The sequence below is a fragment of the Sorex araneus genome, chromosome 2 (genome assembly GCF_027595985.1).
Source record: "Sorex araneus isolate mSorAra2 chromosome 2, mSorAra2.pri, whole genome shotgun sequence".
Classification (NCBI taxonomy): domain Eukaryota; kingdom Metazoa; phylum Chordata; class Mammalia; order Eulipotyphla; family Soricidae; genus Sorex; species Sorex araneus.
Window position 1 is genome coordinate 24424049 of NC_073303.1, and position 21159 is coordinate 24445207.

Consider the following 21159-nt stretch of genomic DNA (forward strand, 5'->3'; position numbering starts at 1 on the left):
TGTGCTATGGCTCTAGTCCGTATCAATCAATCAATCACAATATCCCATTAATCACTGATTTCTCGGGCAGGCTCAGTAACATCTCATTTCGTCCTTTCCCTGAGATCTTAGAGGTCTATTTCAACTTGGCCCTCCTGAAGATGTTGCACTGGAGGCTCTTCAGGGTCAGGGGAGTGAGATCCAGCTTATTACTGGATTTTGCATATGAATACACCATGGGAAGCTTGCAAGGCTGTCCCATGGGGGCAGGAAACTCTTAGAAGATTGCCAGTTTCTCCCAGAGGGAGAAGCAGGCTAAAGATATCTGGGAGCTTGCTTTTAAGTCTCTGGGTGCTGACTGTTGATGGAATTAAGAGAGTCTCTTGCCCGCATGCCTGGCTGTCTTCTCCGGGGCCCCTCGGAGGAGATGGGCTCCAGCTTCCCTCCCCACCCCGAGCAGAGCTCCCGGCAGCCGAAGACCACCGGAACCTAGCTGCAGCCATGCTGGAGGCTCCTCTCTACACGTTTGGACAGGCCCATGCAGGAAGGTACCGGCAGAGGAACTCAGGTGTGTGTAATTCCATCCAGTCCATATACATGATAATATTATTAAATTGTTAAAGCTTTGGATCTGCATGTGTCCTGGGGTCAGTCTCCCGGCCTGGGGAAACTGAGGCATAGCGAAGTTCTCACACACTGAAGCACAGGGCTGGTCTCCGGCGCTGGAACCTGAGTCTGTGCAGGGATTTAATGCCTTTAATAAGTGTAATAAAACTAAACCCTTCAGAATTAAATTTTTGTTTTGTTTTGTTTAGGGGAAACACCCAGCGGGGCTCAGGTATCACCCCTGATGGTGATGGGAACATGTATAATGTAGAGGACTGAACTGGGGTCAGCTGTATGCAAGATAAACGCCGGAATCCCTGCACTATCTCACTAAAATATAGAAATTATTCTCTAAAGTTAATAACTGATCTTTTTCTTAAACTTTATTCTCGGCATTCTGGTTTACAACACAGTCAGTGATAGGGTTTCATGTACACAAAGTTCCACCACCACGATCCCCACCCACCAGCTCCACTTCCCTCCACTAGTAGTCCATATCTATAAATACGTATGTATATATTCTGGTTCGGGGGGGTCACACGCAACAGTACTCAGGACTTAATCCTGGCTATGTGCTAAGGGATCACTGCTGGTGGGGGCCTTGGGTTGCTATATATGATGTCGGGGATCAAATCAGGGTCAGCTGCACATAAGGTAAGCATCCTACCTCTGTACTATAACACTGGCCCATAAAAGTCTATATTAAGCACAGCAACATGGCTATAACTCTATCACAAAAAATAAATTTAAAGTGTTCCCAAAATATGTTATTATTTTGAATAATAAAATAACCCAAAAATCTGGTTTAAAATGCTACTTCCTATGCTGTTAGCAAAGACCTTACTCCGTACATATGCAGTGGGGCTCTGAACCTATGCCCTAACGGGACCCAGGTGATTCTGCTCTGCAGCAAGGTTTCAAAACCATGACAAATTTTATAATAAAAATCCAGTTTCAGATTATTGAAAAATCACCTTAGCAAAATAGAGGTATTGAAAAGCAATGTATTAATACTTTTGAAATTAGATGAAGTATAAATCCTAGTAGTATTTCTAAACCATCCTACAAGTAGCTCATCTCTTCTTCTCTCTATAAAATCCTAATTTACCTGTTTTTATCCTGGACCCAAGTCACAGAAGTACTGGATCTAAAGGACAGTTAGAATCTCTAGACCTTGAGAAATGGTCCAAGAACAATGATAGGCATTTTCATCTCTATCGGATGTTTTATCAAAGTGCTAGACACTGCAATATAGCTCTGATTCTACGCACTGCGAAGGCTTTTACGATTCTCTCCTCCTTTTTATGTTACAAACACTATACCCACTCACTACACTGCCTCTAAACTTCTCTTCCAGTAGTCTTTCTCTTATCCCCATACAAGTCTGTGGGAGGCTGGCCTAAGGAGAGATCCGCAATGATGCAAACCTAGCATTCACACCTTTGTGCATTCCTGACCCTCACAACAACGTACCAGAGTTAGCCTGTGTGATCAGTAAAGAGTGCAACTAATGGGGCAGTCTATCTCTTCCAAGATCCCAAGAGTAAACTAGAAAAATCCACATGGCTTCTCCTTCCATTTCTTTCTCTGCTCTCTCCCTTTCCTCACTGGTATGGGGGAAGCCGTGTTATGAGAAGTCCCATGGACGGTCCACAGGGAGAGGACTGGCGCCTGGAGGCAGCAGCAGACCACCAGCACCAATCTTCTGAGAACTACTCTTCTAGCTGAGAGCTTCACCATAAGCCCCACACTAGGACTAGATTATTAACAGTATTAACATCATTTCCACAGTCCTGACTTAAAATATGAAAACAACAAATGTCAAAATGTGACTAAATTTTGTATTTTCTTACATTGCAACACAAAAATTTTACAAAATTTTATCAATTAATTAATTTAAAAATGTATCAAATCTCACTAGGGGGTAAGCCTCTTAAAAATAGTTGCTATTCAGATATTTATTCCTAGTAGTCTCATGCCCATTGTAGTTACTCAAATGTTTGCTGAACTGAACTGATGGGCACTTTTTCAAGCTCTCAAAACATACCTGCTTCTCTGCTTTTTAAAAACTATTTAATAAGAAACCCTACTTTCATGAGATTATTGTGAGGCTCAAATAAAATAACATATACAAATATTCTTAGAATGCCCAGCACAGTAAAAAGTGTCAAATGTTGGTAATATATCATTCATGGTAAATTATCATTCATCCTGAAATTCAGAAGCCCTGGATATGATTTCTTTTATTTTTAAAAATTGCAGTTTAGGGGCTGGAGTGATAGCACAGCGGGTAGAGCATTTGCCTTGCACACGGCCAACCCAGGTTCGATTCCCAGCATCCCATATGGTCCCCCAAGCACTGCCAGGATAATTCCTGAGTGCATAAGCCAGGAGTAACCCCTGTGCATCACTAGTTGTGACCCCCCCCCAAAAAAAAACCCTGCAGTTTAGGTAACACTGTTACACTAGTGCTAACATATATGGTGGTTTTGACATGCAAAGTTACTGCACCTTCACCATCACTGTCAAAGTGTCGAAGACCCTCCGCCACTGTCCTGACACTTCCAGTTGGCCTCCTTCTCCCTCTCCCCACAATCCACCTCTCCACACTGCCTGACATTTCAACTTGGTAGTCAAAGTCCAAGGGTTTATCATCATTCAATACTGACTATTCCCTTGTGTTTTTCTGTATGTCACGAATGAGTGAAATCGTCTGATTTCTTAATGTAAGAATTACTTACAAGCCATTTCATAATTATGAGGAGGAAAAAGTCAAAAGCTGATTTACATTCAATAACTGAGATAGTACATCAAATGAAAGGTGAAAAACTGCCTATTTATGAGCTAATGTTCATTGATCTAGCAACCTAAACTCCTCAAAACTATTTTCAGGACTCTGGGAAATAGTTCAAGTGACAGATCACAAGGTCTTAAATTCAAACCCTTACCACCTTATAGTCCCCCCAGCCCAGAGAAATTCTGAGGGACTGAGAAAATACCTGAGCCCAAGCCGCATAGCCTGATAGGCCCAAGTACTGAATTGGTCTAGCATCACCGGGAATGCTCCCAAACACCCAGAAGACCATTGAGGGTAAACCCTCACTTTTTCTTAAAAAAAAATTTTTTTTTTTTTAAAAAAGGAGGTGCTGGGAGATGACTAGCAGTTAGGGCACATGCAAGGTGTGTGCCTGACCTATAGAGCATCACAGGCCTCTCCGGCATTGCAGGGTGTGGCCCCGATGGTCTCTGTAATCACAGGTCGGAGCAGCCTTGCATCCTGAGGCTGTAGCACTGAACCACCGGCCTGGGTGAGACTCATGGCTGAGGAGAGTGATAGTCCTCTGGGCCCCCTGACCATTCCTTGGGAACATGCCCTCTCTCCAATAAAATTTTATTTAAATACTATTACAATTAGTACATATATGCTCCTAATTTTCCAAGATTCACAAGAGCGCAAGCAACTTAGACCAAGGTAAATGTTTGTTTCACCCTATTTATATAAAGATATTTTCTGTTGAAAATATTTTTCTTTCAAGATTTAATCTACTTGGCTAAAGTCACTGGAATTTTTGATAGTTAATATAAAATTTGTCGTGCTTCACCCATGGAATAAGATAAACAGAAAAGCCTGGAGCTGGGGAGAAGGCTCCGAGAGCTGGAGCACCGCTTTTCATATGGGAGACCCCAGTCAGATAGCCAGGTTGGCTCCCAATCAAAGAGGCTAAATCGTACTTCTATTTTGTATGAAGCAAAAAGTATGACAATACATTCTCTATTCTTTAGTTCATCAGGATTTTTACTGAGATTACTTTTGCAAATTTACTAAACTTCTTAAATCCCAAGCAATCTAGTTCTACACTACACTGTTCTTTTTAATACACAGGGGCAATTTCCAGCCATAGAGAGCAGAGGTGACACTTGGATGAAACTCAGGGTCTTACACATCGCTGTACCATTTGAGCCATTCCCCTTGTAGGCTCTTTTCTATAGCCCATTTCCTAGTCAAAAATACCTTCTGACTTAGTATGTGAAGATAAATTTTAAAAAGATCATTTTTTACCTACTAGCTATCAGATTTAAGTCACTTTTTATGTTTAAATGTCTGAATGTGCCAAATTAAGACAAACAATACCTCTCAAGATTGCTGAAAAGATTAAGATACACAAAAGCACTGTGGGACTAAGTAGCACCAAAAAATTCATATATATGTTTTAAAGATCTAACAAGTGGGGGGCTGGAGTGATAGCACAGTGGGTAGGGCATTTGCCTTGCATGCAGCCGACCCGGGTTCAAATCCCAGCATCCCATATGGTCCCCTGAGCACCGCCAGGGGTGATTTCTGAGTACATGAGCCAGGAGTGACCCCTGTGCACTGCTGGGTGTGACCCAAAAAGCAAAAAAAAAAAAAAAAAAAGATCTAACAAGTGGGCTGGAGAGATAGCATAGCAGGTAAAACCCTTGGCTTGCATGAAGCTGACCTGGATTCAATCCCCAACATATGGTACCCTCAGTACTATTGGGTGTGGCCCCCAAACAAAAAAAAATAAAGATATAATCATTACCTATAAAAGATATTTAGCACCAAATTCCCTAGTTAACAACACATTCACTCCAACACATGGAGCTAACATATAATTTAATTAAAATATGCTAAGTCACTACCTTTAAAAATTCAACTGTTACATGACAGGTATTATAAAGCAGGAGTTTCAGAACTTTGTGATTCTGGAATTCAGTAATTTGGAAAATAAATTTTTCAGAAATTAAAAAATCTCAGTCTAGAGGAGACAAATTTAAAAATTATAGTATAATTTTAAAGTATATTAATAAAAGCAAGTGTAAAAGATAGAACCTAAAGAAACTGACTGTATCTGAAGGGAATAAAGCAGAAGTAGCCAAAAGTGCAGAGTAAAGGGAAAAGAAGAGTTCTACAAGCAAACACTCGGGTTTAAGGCCTGGATCAATTATTTACCATCAGAGATTCCCCACACTTATTTGGCTTACCTCCCACTTTTCAGAAGAAAAGAAAAAGTGCGGTGACCTGTATCTACCTTCTTTAAAAGCAAACAAGGTGTGCCCCACCCGCCACCTGCAAGGTTACTATGGCTCTTGGATAGTTTCAGTGCCTAGGCGGGAGGGACCCAGTTTGGCAAACACTAATTTAGAAGATTTAGGGGAACTTAATTACCTCTCTGAGCATCACTGCAAATCTGTGATTAAAAGCCATTCTGAGGGTTAGAAAGAACGAAAGTAATGTGCCGGCTACACAGAGGGCACTCAATAGTGTCTTGGTTTTGGAGTTTAATCTGTTTGTTTTTCAAGAGATCAAGTTCTAAACAGTACTGTGGGTTGCATCTCTTGCATCAGATTACTAAAATTAACAGCTTGAAGACGGGCACAACAAACTACACCAGAATATTACTATTTTGTCCACTTTTTCTATAAGTCATAGAATTGCTTAACCTAGCAACGCACTGTTAACTTTTCTCTACTTTTATCCTGGCCAACATAATTCTGTATGCTTAGACGCCTAGAAAACTCATTTCCTAGAAAAGTTTCCCAAGTTAGTCTTGGTTTTAGATGCTCAGCACATCATTTATGAAACAGCAAGGTCTGATGAGCAACTGACAGTTAAGATTATCTCTACAAAGTCAGTTACTAACATATACAACTACATATATATATACTCCTATATATATAGTCCTCACTTTTTATTTCACCTGGAATAAACACAACTAGTTTATCTAAAATGAACATTGAGTAAATACAAGCAGAGCCTCTGGAAGCTAAAATAGTCCGTCTCTAACTTTCATTGAATCATGAAATGGTCTTTAACTCACTGCAGTTGTTCCTGACTTGCAACTATCACAGAGTCAATATGTTCCAAGGTAAATAACCACAGATTAAAAGTGAGGATACCACGAATCAATCTATGTAGATTCTAATTTCCATATTCAAGGAAACCTGCGGGTTTTTTTTTTTTGAAGTCATCTGTGTGGTACACAACTACTCCATAAAATTTTTATCTATGACTAACAAAATTCCACACATCGTGCCAGATTTTATACCTATACCTACATACAAATTACCGACCTACACTCATATATGTGTATTTTGATTCAGATTCTGCCAAAAGAGGTCATTAAATACTCCTTACGGCCTTGGCTCGTTTTGCCAAAACGCATTAGGAATAAAGTGCTATCAAATTAGCTGCCTTATGCATTTACAATAATCAAATCCTGAGAGTTGTCTTTTTTCCTCTCCTAGAAGTAGGCAAATTACGAATGAATTTCGCCTGCCCACCCTGGCTTGAAGAAGGCACTTCTAAAATGCAGAACTCCAAGCATATAAACACTTCCGCCTTCATAAGACCCGAAGTTTCTTCACAACGCCAATCTGCAGACTCGATAAAAATATGAGCTTGCTGTCCACTCTGCCATCCAGACACCGCTGCTAATTGTGCTACCCTAGTTAAGTGCAGTTCCTTCCTGACAGCCTTGGCGGACGAAGAGAAATACCAAAAAAAAGAAAAAAAATTATCAAATGTCACAGAAGCAGCCGCAGTTTGTTGGGACAGAGACGGGCACCAGGAAACCGGAGAGGGCGGAGACATAGCGGTTCGAGCCCGTGGCCCAGCCTAGGCCCGCTAACACCCGGCTTAAGTGGTACCGACACTGCACCTCCTACCCGCACCCTCTAAAAAAAAAAAAAAACGGAGTGTTTGAAGCAAATGGGTAAACTGGGAACGGGAGATTTAAATCCTGCATTAGGCGAGAGGTGTGCCAGGAAAGAAAAGAAAAGAGAAAAGGAAAAAGAGAGGAAAGAGAGAAGAAAGATAGAAAGAAAGAAAGAAAGAAAGAAAGAAAGAAAGAAAGAAAGAAAGAAAGAAAGAAAGAAAGAAAGAAAGAAAGAAAGAAAGAAAGAAAGAAAGAAAGAAAGAAAGAAAGAAAGAAAGAAAGAAACATAGCAGAACCCAAGATCTCAACAGCCAGCCGCGTGTGCGTGCGCGCGGTGGGGGTGGGGTGCGGCGGGCAAGGGGGTGCTCCGGGGTCAGCACGAACGCTCTCCCGCGCGTACTACGGCGCCGGGGGAGGATGCGGAGGTCGGAGCCTCTGCCCCCCAGAAGTCGGGAACCTGGCGGCGGGGCGCTGGGGCTGCCGCCGAGGGGGCCCGGGCTGGGCGCTGGCGCACCCGCATCCCGCCCCGGTGGCGCGGCCGAGGCCCCGGCGCGCTCCGAGCGCATCCCCGGCAGGGAGGGAGGGTGGGAGGGAAAGGGCGGGCGAGGGGCGGCACCGCATCCCCGGCCCCGGCCCCGGCCCCGGGAGCGGCCGTCAATTTACCCGTCAGGTTCTTCAGCACCGTCCCGTGGGCCCAGAGGCTCAGAACCTGCTGCACCGACAGGTTGATCATGGAGTGGTCGCCCCCCTCCGCCTTCATCTTCCCCGGGGGGCGCCCGCCGCCCTCTCCTCGGGCGCCCGGCGGCGGCGGCGGCGGCGGCGGCTGTGCGGCTCCGGGGGCGGCGGCGGGTGCGCGGCTCCTCCCGGCCGCCGCCGCCGCCGGCCGAGTTTGCGGGGCGCCGGGCCTCGGCGGGGGGCTGCTCAGCGAGTCTCCCAGGCAGCCCCCTCCCCGCCGGGGAGACATTGAGGACAGCGGACGGCGGAGGGGAGGGGGCCGAGCGCTCTCCCCGCGCGGCCCCCGAGCGAGGGCTCGGGGCCGAGGAGGCCGCTCCGGCGGCCTCTCAGGGGCCGCGCGGCGCCGCCGGGGCCGGGCACCCGCGAAGGCCGAGGTCACGCCGGGAAGCCCCGGGTGATGGGCAGCCGGCAGGTGCAGCCCCCGGCGGAGTCCGGCTCATCACCGCAGCGGGACGAGGCCACCCAGAGTCCGGCGGAGACTGCGCCGGCGGCACCTGCCGCCCGCCCGCCCACCCTCAGGCCGCCGACACTCGCGGAACCGCCCCCTCCGCCCGCGGCCGCCGGCGGGCCGCTGCTGCGCGCGCGCACGCGGGCCGCCTCCCCCGCCCGCGCCGGGCCGCCGCGCATGCTCACTCCGCTCCACCCCGCGGCGCGCCGCCCTCCCCAGCGCCGCTCCCCGCGGCGCGCCGGCTCGGTCGGCTCGCGGCGCGGAGCCCGACCCGCAGTGGGGCGGGGGCACGCGGCGCTACGTCACTAGCGCCACCACCGGGCCCCGCTGCTGATTGGCTGCTCTCGGGGAACCACCTCCGCGCCTTCCCCGCCCCCGGGCGCCGGGCGCGCGCGCCGCTGGGAGCTCCGAGGTCCCTGGCCCCCCAGCGGGGCTTGACGCAACTTCGGGGCTGTGCGAGCGCTTGACCAGAGTCCGCGAGCTGCGTTCTCGGACAGCCTCAGGTATTTGGCATCGAGTGAAAAACTTTTGACAAAGGTGTCTGCCTTCGTCGGCGTAAATAATTCGCCGTTTTAATTTTTTATTTTTCTTTCACGTCGGTCCTTTTTGCAGCAAGAACGTGGGCCTCCGGTGAGCGCGCGCAGCATCCTAAATCACCCATTGGCCTAGGATTTGGCAGGTGTCCCAGCCGTGAATGCCCCCCACCCCCGCCCCGCGCTGGCTCTCCCCCCGCCCCCCCATTGCAATATTTTCTGGAGGTGAGGCGGAGGGTTGGGTAGCGATGCTTAGGAGCTAACCCTGGCTCAGTGCTCAGAGATCATTCCTGACTAGGTGGTGCTACGATTCCAAGCAGAGCTGGTGTCTCATGCAAAGCAAGTGCTTGCACCCCAGTACTGTCTTTCAGGCCCCTCTTCGCTGCAGTGTCCTTTTTGTCTAGTGTTATTTCCCTTAAGATCAACCAGATGGGGAGATTTCTCGTGCTTGCCACTGTGCACATCCACTTCTCTGCATTACTTTGCAGCAGGAATTGTCCGAAATCTCAGTACAAAGAAGTTAAGCTTCTTGATTTTGACACCTTTGGATGTGAAAAATAAAAATGAAGCTCTGTTGATAGCAGAGGCACTGGCAATGCCCCCTTCTCCACAAACACGAGCGCAAGTCCATCCTTCCCCGCTGCTCTGCCAAGTGAAACAAAACTCGACATAGCAAAGAAGTTCCGGGGTGAGGTGTACAATGGGTAGGGTGCTGGCCTTTGCGCGATGGAGTTTGATCCCAAGTGCCGTGAGACGGGATCCCTGAGCTTGGGGCCAGGAGTAAACCCTGAGCACCATCTGGTGTGGCCCCAAAAACAGAAACAAAAGGGTGGGGCGGGCTGGAGAGATAGCATACCAGTTTGGGCTCTTGCCCTAATGCAGCTGACTTGGGTTTGATCCTCTACATCCCATTTGGTCCCCAAGCACCCCAGGAATGATCCCTGAGTGCAGAGCCAGGAGTTGCCCCCTAAGCATTCTCCGGGGGGGGCCCACAACAACAACAACAACAACAGTTCACATTCTAGCTAAGGCTAGTATATCTGACAAGGTGCTGCACTGTAAGATAATACTTTGGTAACTATTTTAAAAGTACATGTATGTCTGCGGTCTTGTCTATTTGATGTCACATTACAGGAAAGGGAATTTAAGTTGATTTAAGCCTACAGTTTAATTGTACAAGTTAATTAGAACTGCTAATTTAAGATTATGGGTTGAAAGGAGGTTTTAACATTTTTCTAATTCACTTTATTTTACAGATAAGAAAACTGATTCTGCAAAATGAAGTGACATAACAGCGTTGAGACCACTCAGAACCCAATTTTTGAATTCTTAATTTGTTCGTTCTTCTTAGCAACCGCATTTTTTTTTGTAAAGCAAGAGTGTTTATTGCACAGAGTTCACTTCTGTGTGAGGAAAGAGAAATGCATGTTTAAGAGAGAACACAGACTTCTCCAGAGTGAAAAAAGCAAGAAGAAAAAGATGCGTATTCAAGGGACAATGTGGGCTAGAGAGCAAACCACAACTATACTCTATTTACTCAACTTTCAGATCCTAGATGGAATTACTTAATGTTCGCTGTAAAAGATTTATCCTTATATGGATTAAAGAATGTGCAGGTGCACAGCAGACTCAACTGCGGTTTATTAAACCTTCGTATTAGAAGTTTTGTCATTTTTATATGCATGTCACATTCTTATTGCCTACTATTATTTAAACTTAGCAGCATACATTTAAAATATTCAAAACCTGGATCAATACACAGCACATAGTGCCAATTAATAATTGCTGAATGAATAATTGAATAGTGCCAATTAATAATTGTTGAATGAATAATTGAATAAATTCACCATTTTTCTAATTTCACATAGATGATGTTAAACCTAATCCCACTGTTCATTTCAGGAAATGAGAAAGCATGACATAGTGAAGTTGATAATGTGCGTTGAAAACCCAACAACTTTCTCCCTGACATGTCCATTTATCATTTGGTATCTTGTGTCTGTAATATCCTGTGTTTCTGCATTTGTTTTTGCCTTGATAAACCTTCCACTAATTTCCCACTACCAGAATTAGGAAACCCAAAACTGAGTTAATGCAAATGAAAGTTGAGTAATTTCTTTCCCTGCAGATTTTGATATTTTGTCAATACAACAATAAAGAATGGTTTAACATTCCTACTAGAAATTGAGGAACACCCCAAACAACTTCTAGACTACTCTTTCAACCAGGTGTTCTTGAGTATTAAGTAAACAATAGTTCACAAACAGGTTCTGTTTTATTTCTCACCTACAAGTGAGAAACACCCTTAAGACTTAGATATCTTATTAATTCCAAAGAGAGTATATATTAACATATAAGATCATATTGTCCTGGGGCTGGAGCCATAGCACAGCGGTTAGGTGTTTGCCTTGCATGCAGCCAACCAGGGTTTGATTCCCAGCATCCCATATGGTCCCCTGAGCACTGCCAGGAGTAATTCCTAAGTGCAGAGCCAAGAGTAACCCCTGTGCATCTCTGAGTGTGACCCAAAAAGAAAAAAAAAGATTATATTGTCCTTCAAGAAAAGTATTTGATATCAAGGACATTTACCCACACTGTATTCTCTTCCTTTCTTGCTGTAGCATACTACATTGCAGAATCCCATTGTTCATTCTGTCTACTTTTATCTTGTTACACCTTTCAGCAGTTCTGGTAAAAAAAAAAAGAACTCGTAGGGGTTTTGTTTGTTTGTTTGATGGAAAATAGTTTAAATACTGACACTGATAACTCAGCATCTTCAAAATCAAAATAATAGTATCTTTCTGTTCCACTTTTTGGTGTCCTTTAGATAATAGTAATAATCAACACAAAGGACAGGACCTCTCATGCTAATGTTGACAGAGAAACTATTAGGCTACAATTTGATAGGGAAGTATGTGTTTATCGGAGAATAGAATCAAAGTCTAGGTCTAAATTGGTAGTACCAATGTATGTTCTACCACAAGCATAAAGTACTGTTCAAGGATCAGGAAGGGTCCTAATCTGAGCTGTTATATGGAAACTCTTGCACCAGTTGTTAAGAGTCTTCATACAGAGGTGCTCTATAGGGGCTGGAGCGATAGTACAGTGGGAAGGGCGTTTGCCTTGCACGCGGCTGACCCGGGTTCGATTCCCAGCATCCCATATAGTCCCCCGAGCACCACCAGGAGTGATTCCTGAGTGCAGAGCCAAGAGTCAGCCCTGAGCATTGCCGGGTGTGACCCAAAAAGCCAAAAACAAACAGAGGTGCTCTATAGGCTGGTTCTGTCAGCAAATTTTGTAGTTGCCTATTGCTCAGTCAGGCTGCCTCAACAGTTCACACAGAAGCCCCAGCATGGCAGTTAGAGGCAAAAGACAAGGTGGATTCTGTTTCAGAGCAGATTTCATGCCAGGTTTTGTGCCAAGTACTGTATTTTAGCTCATTTAGTTCTCAGAAATAAGGATTAAAATTTCACAACACTCACAGACTTTTTTTTTCAAATTTCAGAAATGCAAATTACACTTCTGACCAAATCTTGTTTAATGCGAAGAGAGGGAGACAGGAGGGATAAATGAGAGACATTTTGTTGTTTGGGCTTTTCTTTTAAAGAAAATAAAATTCAAGGGCCAGAGAGACATTACAGCCTGTAGGGCGTCTGCCTTGCTCACGGCTGACCTAGGTTCAATCCCTGGGACCCCATGTGATCCCTAGAGGCCTCCCTCATACCAGAAGTTATTCCTGAGTGTGGAGCCAGGAATAAGCCCTTAGGACAGTTTGATATGGCTCCCAAGGATGAAGAGGGAGTGGGAGAGAGAGAGAGAGAGAGAGAGAGAGAGAGAGAGAGAGAGAGAGAGAGAGAGAGAGAGAGAGAGAAGAAATTTCAGTTAGGAAAATATGACAGAAATGAGGCATAAAGAGTTGTGCATATTATTCTAAAATAGGTATTATACTGAAGTGTTCATGTTCAAATGTTTCTGAGAATACCTATTAGAGTGAAGACATTTCCATTAGAGTAAGCCAAAGAAGCAAGGTAAATAATGTTTTCCTTCTCCAAAAGCTATGAAATGATGTTGCAAAATTACATTGAAAATTCACATTCTAAATATATTTACTCTGCTTATCAGAAGTAGAATTATTCCATCTTGTCTGCCTGGGGAATTCCAGAATTCCCCTGAAAGAGACACTGGCACTTTGGTGATGGGTGTGGTGCTGTGGCATACCCATAAAACACATAAACCTTTATACTTTGTAATCCAATTTGTCTCTTCAGTAAGATGTGACACAACTTGGGTGCCATGCTACCTGAGCTGCTAAGGAATCCCAGGACCCCTGCCCAGATGGGGAGGGGAGGTACTCATTATTGACACCCCCCATCATGTCCTAATACTGGATATGGTGGGACAGAATAATAAACATCAAAGGCTCTAGCTCCATTTTCCACATTATTGTCTTCTCCCTACACCAGGGTATTCAAACCACCTTCCTTCTGTTCTTCTGTCATCTATTGCCTGATATATATGTATATATATATATATATATATATATATATATATAGAGAGAGAGAGAGAGAGAGAGAGAGAGAGAGTTTGCCTTTTGGGGATAAGAAGCAAGGAGGTATATTTGCTTCTTATCCCCCAAAGGCAAACTCCATGGAATAAATTATTCCATTTGGGCTCTAAGTATTTATAATGCAAGGCCTGAGCCTTACTATCAATAGAAAATGGTTTTTTTCTTTTTGGGTCACACCTGGCAATGCACAGGGGTTACTCCTGGCTCTGCACTCAAGAATCACTCCTGGCGGTGCTCAGGGGAACATATGGGATGCTGGGAATCGAACCTGGGTCGACCGACCCGGGTCGACCGTGTGCAAGACAAACACCCTACCCGCTGTACTATCACTCCAGCCCCACAATAGAAAATGATTTTGAGAAAATCTTTCCTCCCTCTCTCCGCTCATATACACACGTGTCATCTTGAATTTAGCAACCATATGAGACTCAGTTTTCTTCTTAAAAATGGTGTCAAAAAATTATCCTGCATCCAAACTGGTCATATTATGCATGGAAAACCAAATATAAGGCACATAAAATAGTATGAATTAAATGCTGCATAAAGATTCATTATACATAGTCCATACCAGGTAGTTCCTATTTGAATTATTGGACAAAACATAAGCAAATAATGTAAACTAAAAACAAAATTCACTACACTGATTTTAATTAGAAGTTTTCTGATTTTAAGTGAGGTTACATGGTTAGAGTCACCTTTTCTCATTTGTGTGGGAATATTTCGATTACTCTCATAGGAAGTTGATTTTTATAACTTTTTCCCATTTTTTTCTTTTGAGCAATTTATATTTAAAAATAATACATAAGAACTTGTGTATTAAAAATTAACCATTTTGATGTGTGCTTATAAATGCAGTTTTTCTGTGCTTTTTCTAACTTTAATAAATTTTTACTATACACAAGTTTCTGATATTTATGTTGTCAGTTTTTTTTACCATATTTGTCCATTCCACCATGCTTTTAAAAAAATCTTCACTTTGGGGCTGGAGCAATAGCACGGCAGGTAGAGCCTTGCGCTCGGCCTACCTGGGTTCAGTTCCCAGCATCCCATATGGTACCCCAAGCCAGGAGTAATTCCTGAGTGCATGAGCCAGGAGTAACCCCTGTGCAGTGCTGGGTATGACCCAAAAAGAAGAAAAAAAAATTCTTCACTTCTCTGAGATTTTTCTTCAAGTCTCATATATTTTCTTAAATTTTCATGTGTGTTTTAATTTCTATATTTGTTGGTATTTTGTTTAATGTAAGAAGTTTGGTGAAGATTTCATTATTTTCTAGATGGCTACACATCCTAACAGATTTAAAGAATAATCAATCATTTCCCCCACTATCCTAAAGTGAGCATTGTATGTTATACAGAATTCTTGTATTCACTTGGATTTATTTCTGAACTATAATTTCTATTCTAAACCTGATTATGTATGAGTACCACACTATTTTTATTTTCTTTCACTATAGTATTGCTGAGATTATTGTTTTTCTTTATTTTCATTTTTTTCTAATTTATATTGAATGTGTCATTTCAAAGTTATTAAGCTAAATCTCATTAGTTTAAATAACAAGTTTTTTTCTTGCATGTGTTACATGGGAACTATAGTGCGTTGCAACTACTTCCTGATTGGTTGAGCTCACTCAAACTCTTGAGTCTTTTTATTCAAGAAATTGTACAGTGAAAGAGCAGCTTCACTGAGTTCATGCTTTTGTACCGTATAGGGCAGAAAGTAGTGCCACAAGTTCAGTACTTAACTTTCTGTGCCAAACTGAGGAGTACTCCAAGGAAGACCCAAGACCTCAGAGATCATCAAGAAAATCAATATCTGAGTATTGTCCTCTCGTTGTTTTTATTTTGGAGCCATGCCCGATGATGCTCGGGACTTACTCCTGGCTCTGCCAGGCTACAAAGAGGCAAGCATCTTGCTCACTGTATTATTGCTCTGACCCTGTACTTTTTAACACATAAATTAATGCGTGGGGCCAGAGAGAGTATAGCAGGTAGGGCACTTGTCTTAGACATGGCCAACACTGATTCCATCCCTGGCATCCTATGTGATTCCCCCACGCCCAGCCCTGCCACGAGTGACTCCTGACTGGAGAGTCAGGAGTAAATCCTGAGCACATCTGGGTGTGGCCAAAGAACAAAAATAACAACAGCAAAAAAGTTAATGCAAAATGAATGCTAAGCAAAATCCCAAAATTCAAAATGAAAACAGAGTCTGACAGTGCACTCACATGACCCTGCCTTAACCACTTAATTCAAGTTCTGTAAGGAATAAGGACCAAATGGCGGGGTGGGGCCAAACCATACCGATATATCTAAAGTCACTGTCACTGTCATCCCGTTGCTCATCGAAGTCACTGTCACTGTCATCCCCTTGCTCATCGATTTGTTCGAGCGGGCACCAGTAACATCTCTCATTGAGAGACTTATTGTTACTGTTTTTGGCATATCCAATATGCACAGGTAGCTTGCCAGGCTCTGCCACTTGGGCTCGATACTCTCAGGAGCTTGCCAGGCTCTCCGAGAGGGGCGGAGGAATTGAACTCAGGTCGGCCGCTTGAAAGGCGAACGCCCAACTGCTGTGCTATCGCTCCAGCCCACAACTAAAGCATATGCTTAAATACAGTCCATGACACGTGTGCATAAAGCAGTTTGTGTTGTCCAGCCAAAATGACTAGAATAAGTATTTTCTGCCAACAGGAAAGAATGGCAAGCGTAGATGGGTGAGGATGACAAATAATTTAACAACTAATGCAGTCCAATATAGACTTGTGAGGTCAGTTTTCTGTAAATAAATTTTTGTTTTATATATTATAAATTTTTTGCCTATTTTTTCCTTTTGGGAGTAGTTTGGTCCTTATGAATTTTTATTCTGCATATCTTTGGTTGGAAGATGAATATTTCTGTTGTATTTTCTTTATGGTTTTTTATTTAATTATGTCATATTTATTTGTACTATAGAGTTTCTTTCAAATTAACGTTTCCTCACCATGATAGTCATAGCTTCTTCCTTTTGGTTTGCTTTTGCCAATTGTATTTTTTGCTCATTCTTTTTCAGCTCGCTAAGTCACGAATTTAGGGATTATCTTATTAAATTTGACTTTCTGCTCTAGTATAAGACCCTAACATTGAATTTTATAACAATATAAGCCATTTCTATGTTTTTGCTTCTATAGATACTAGATATTAGTGTATCATAACATACTATTTATCCTATTTGTTGCTTTAAAAATATTTATGTATGTATTTTTGTGGTTTTTCTTTTTCCTTGTACTCATTATTTGAAAGGATTATTTTATTTTTCATAACCAACTATATAATGTCAATAATTGCATAATAATAACAAATCAGTAGGGTATAATCTCTATCACCATAACTAATATACACTTTATCATCTCTTTAGAATATATTGATCCCTACTAAACAACCCTAAAATCACATAGTTCTACTTCCTTACACCTATTCTTCTGCCCCACCAGATTATAGTGAATTATATGTTTTATTCCCTACTTTTCACCTTTTCTGCAAAAAAATTTGGAATCTAATCCTAAATGTATGGTCTCTCTACACTGCCAAGAGTGATCCCTGAGCACAGGATCAGGATTAATCCCTGAACAGCACCAGAATGCCCTCCTACTTAAAACAAAAGAAAAAAATTTTAAAAAAGAAAGAAAAGATCAAGAATGCTTATAGAGGAACAGAAGGAATGCGCCAAGGACTGAGAACATGCTTTGTATATAGGATGTCCTGGTTCAATTCCTGGAATTACATTTTCTCCTGAGAATCTCTGGGAATGACCCTGAGCTGGTGGTTACTCTGGGCCTAACTAAGTGTGGCTCAAAAATCTAAATCCTCTCTTCAAAAAAAAAAATAAAAGAATAGCTATGGAAAAAACACATATATTTCTCGAAGTCTTTTGCTGTTGCTTTTGCTTTATACATAAATAAAAATTTGAACAAAACTCAGAGTCCACTTCAAAATAAAGTGGAATAAACATCTCTCACCAGGCATTTGGTATAGTATTTAACCTCTGAAATTAGGATGCAAGCACTCTTAAAAGTAAATAGTAATAGGCAGACTGGAGAAAAGTATGAACATTTAAGGTGCCATCAGACAGGTCATAAATTTCACCTTGTGCTTTTTTTCTCTTTTGTCCTCTGGACTGGACTGACAAAACACAGGAGATGATCATGAACAAAGATGCTTTCAAAGAGGATACACTGAGAAATCTTCCCATTTTTTATTTGAAAGGCAAGAAAAACAGGTCTCCCAACTTCAAGAGCAAGAGAGAGACAGGGACAGAAACAGAGAAGAGGGCCGTGCTTTCCTTTTCATTGTAATCTCAGATTCAGCTCCTCATTCTAGCTTTCAAGGTCCTGTAGCTATGGCAGCAGCAATGTAGTCTACAGGGGACCACAGGAGACCAAAAGTCTGTGGTCCCAAGAGTATGGGATAAACACTGTTACTTTTCTCTATTTTTGTCTTCCTGTCACACGGAAGGTGCAGTCACAGGAAGTTTTCTACAAAGCTGGATATATAAAGCTTCATGCTTTAGCCAAAGACATGTGAAATGGGAGCTCCAGGAAACCAGAAGTTATTGGCGAGATGACAAAAGTGCATGAAAATGACCTAGTAAAATTGTTAATGAACTTCTGGACTTACTGCTGATGAATGACTGCAAGGATCTGACCCTAAGCGACATGTTAGCTTTGGAGAACTGGACTGAGGATGAACCACTCTATGGACTAATGTTTCTGTCTCCCCCCAATTCATACATTGAAGCTCTTATCCTTATTGTGATACTATTTGGAGGTAGAACCTCTGGGGGATAATTAGTTCATGAGGGTAGTTTCCTCATGGACTGATCTGGTGCTTTTATAACAAGATACCTGACACTGATGAATGTTCTTAGCCATGAAAGCATATTTCAAGAAAGTGACCCCCTGAAAATTACAAAATGATCAAACCAGATACTGAATCTTCTGTCATATTGATCTTTAAATTATTGGCCTCCAAAAGAGTGAGAGATCAATATGTATTGTTCAAGTCACTCAGTCTACAGTACTCGTTATAGCAGAATTAGTCAACTAAACAGACTCAGGACCAGGATGTCCCATAGGTCATTACAATGTAGTTTAATTCAAATGACACTACAAAGGCTTTGAAAATGCAACCCACAGAAAACCATTATGAACTTGTGCATATTTTATATTGCTTTTTAAAATATCAAGCAAATTCTCCACAAAAATTTTTGAAAGATTCATACTCTAAATATATTCAGAATGGTCAAGACACTGTTCAAACATACTGGGTGTATAAAGAACCCCCCTACCTCCTCACCCACCGAGAAAAAATCAACAAGATGATTCAGGAATTGTAATTATCCAAAAGGAACTTAAAAGTAGCTCTTATAAAACTGCTCACTTAATAAATTGAAAGCAATCTCAATAACAAAGTAGAAGCCAGAAAAAGAGCTCAATGTAAGTTTCAGAACTGAAAAATATAACACTCGTTGTACAAAATTGATGTAGGGTGTTTATGCCAGGAAGGCTGTGATGTCTGAGGCCAGGGAATATAGGGGAACTCTGCTTTCTGCCTAACTGTTCTATGAACTTAATATATCTTTAAATGTAAAGTTTATTAAAATGTGTATATTTAAGAAGTACAGTAACCACCAGGCACAGGAAAGTGATCCGTGGGTTACTTGAGCAAAAAGTTAGAACCAGTAGCAACAGGATGACTGAGTTAAAGAGGTAGTTGCCACAACTTTGCTAACACAGGAGGCCTTTAACTTAAGTTTGGAAAGGGCCTGAATCATCTTACTCAACACTTCACCAAATAAAGCCACTCTTAGAAATCAGGGCAACCTTTGGATGACCGATAGCCTCCTTAGATATCATGCTTTTCTTTCTGAGAATCCTGACTTGAATCTGAGACTTTTAAAATCTGGTATATTGACTGCTAACTCATACTAGAACACACCTCACCATTAGGAAACTTGCCTCCATACCCTGGGACACACAGATGCCAGTAAACCTGGTATCTGTCAACCTGATAGCAGCCCTTGGGAAAGCCAGACCTTCTTCGAATTATAGACGGCAGTTCCTTTGTAGAGCACGGTACCCAGGATCTAGACATTGGCATCACCCCCACTGCAGTGGTGGAAATAAGCACTCTCCCTGTGGAATACTCAGCCCAATTACTAAATCCGTTTCCCTGACCACTACTCCCGCAGCTGCCTGACTTCTGGGCTTCCCCAATAGATAACAACACTGTCCAAACTGGCTGACATTCTGTCCACCTCAATTAGTCCCAGAGCAAAACTGATTCTGCAGGCCCTGCCACTACTTGCAGGGCACCTGGTTCACCTGGGTTCTTGATCAGGGAGTCCGGCAGGCAAAGGATGAGATGAGCCTTGGGGGTGGGGATCAGTCATGGTTTATTTTTCTTGCCATGTTAAATGTTTGCCCCTGTCTTGCAAACCACATGGCTGGCTATTACCTAGTATCTGGGAAACCGCTTAATCTGAGCACTGGTCCACACTGACTGGCTGGAGCATCATCAAAAGTGACCCTTGAGCAGTACTGGTATGGGACATAGTAAAAAGAATAATCATCATGTTTAGGTTGAGCAATGCTTTCACAGAATATTGCAGGTAAATGAAAAACCTAAAGAACACATCTTGTAACCTGAATCTTTTCTATCTATTAGAAAAGATACCTTCAGAAAAACTCTCTTCTCTGGAAAGAGCCCTGCCAAGTTCAGCTAATGAACTCCTGAGGAGTCTAATTTCAGGTAATATATTCTTGAGTACATGTGACACATCTTAAGGAAGTAGCACCTCCTGACTGGAGAGGTGCATCATCTGATGACCTGAAGATGAGAATTTCCAGAAATTTGAGTCAGATGACACCTGAAATGACCTTCTTAAAAATGAGCAAGCCAGGGGCCAGAGTAATAGTACTGCAGGTAGGGAACTTGCTTTGTACACATTCGACGTGGGTTCATATAACAGCATCCCATTTGGTCCTCGAAGCCCAATCAGGAGCAATCCCTGAGTGCAGAGCCAGGAGTAAATCCTGAGCACCACTGGGTGTGGTCCCCAAAATGAAAACAAAAACATCATTCTGTTATTATCCTAGCTCTACTCTGTCAATAATAAAGTTGTGACTCTGAGAAGCTAGCTATCTGGCAGGTTCAACTAGCTTAATGTTTGACTTCAGGCTCCACAGTATTCAACTGCTACTTCTACAAACCCTTCCCCTTTGATACTTAAAAATGACAATGGTTGGGGATGGAGTGATATTACAGCTGGTAGGATGTCTGCCTTGCACTTGGTTAACCTGGGCTCGATCCCCAGCATCCCATATAGTCACTCTAAGCACCGTCAGGAGGAATTCCTGAGTGCAGGGCCAGGAATAACCTCCAAACATCCTGGGTATGAGCCAAAAAGTAAACAAAAAATTATAATGGTTACAGAAAATGTCCATGCTTATTGAATCACTTCTGTGATAGAGACACGGTTGTTTCTCAAGTCTCTTATGCATGCAACTTCCTGTATATGGCCATGAAATATGCCCACACCACTTCCAGGATTAGTATCTAAAAACCTTTCATAAC

At 42.7% G+C, this 21159-nt stretch overlaps 1 protein-coding gene across 1 annotated transcript in view; it reads right to left on the bottom strand.

Annotated features, from left to right (window-relative positions):
* Positions 1–8517, bottom strand: part of TMEM170B (transmembrane protein 170B) — a 38283-nt gene extending 29766 nt beyond the window's left edge. Inside the window, exon 1 of the mRNA XM_055127085.1 lies at positions 7926–8517. Within this exon, the coding sequence (XP_054983060.1) occupies positions 7926–8226 (301 nt within the window). The 5' untranslated portion in view covers positions 8227–8517. The remainder of the gene's footprint in view (positions 1–7925) is intronic.
* Positions 8518–21159: the final 12642 nt, after the last annotated feature.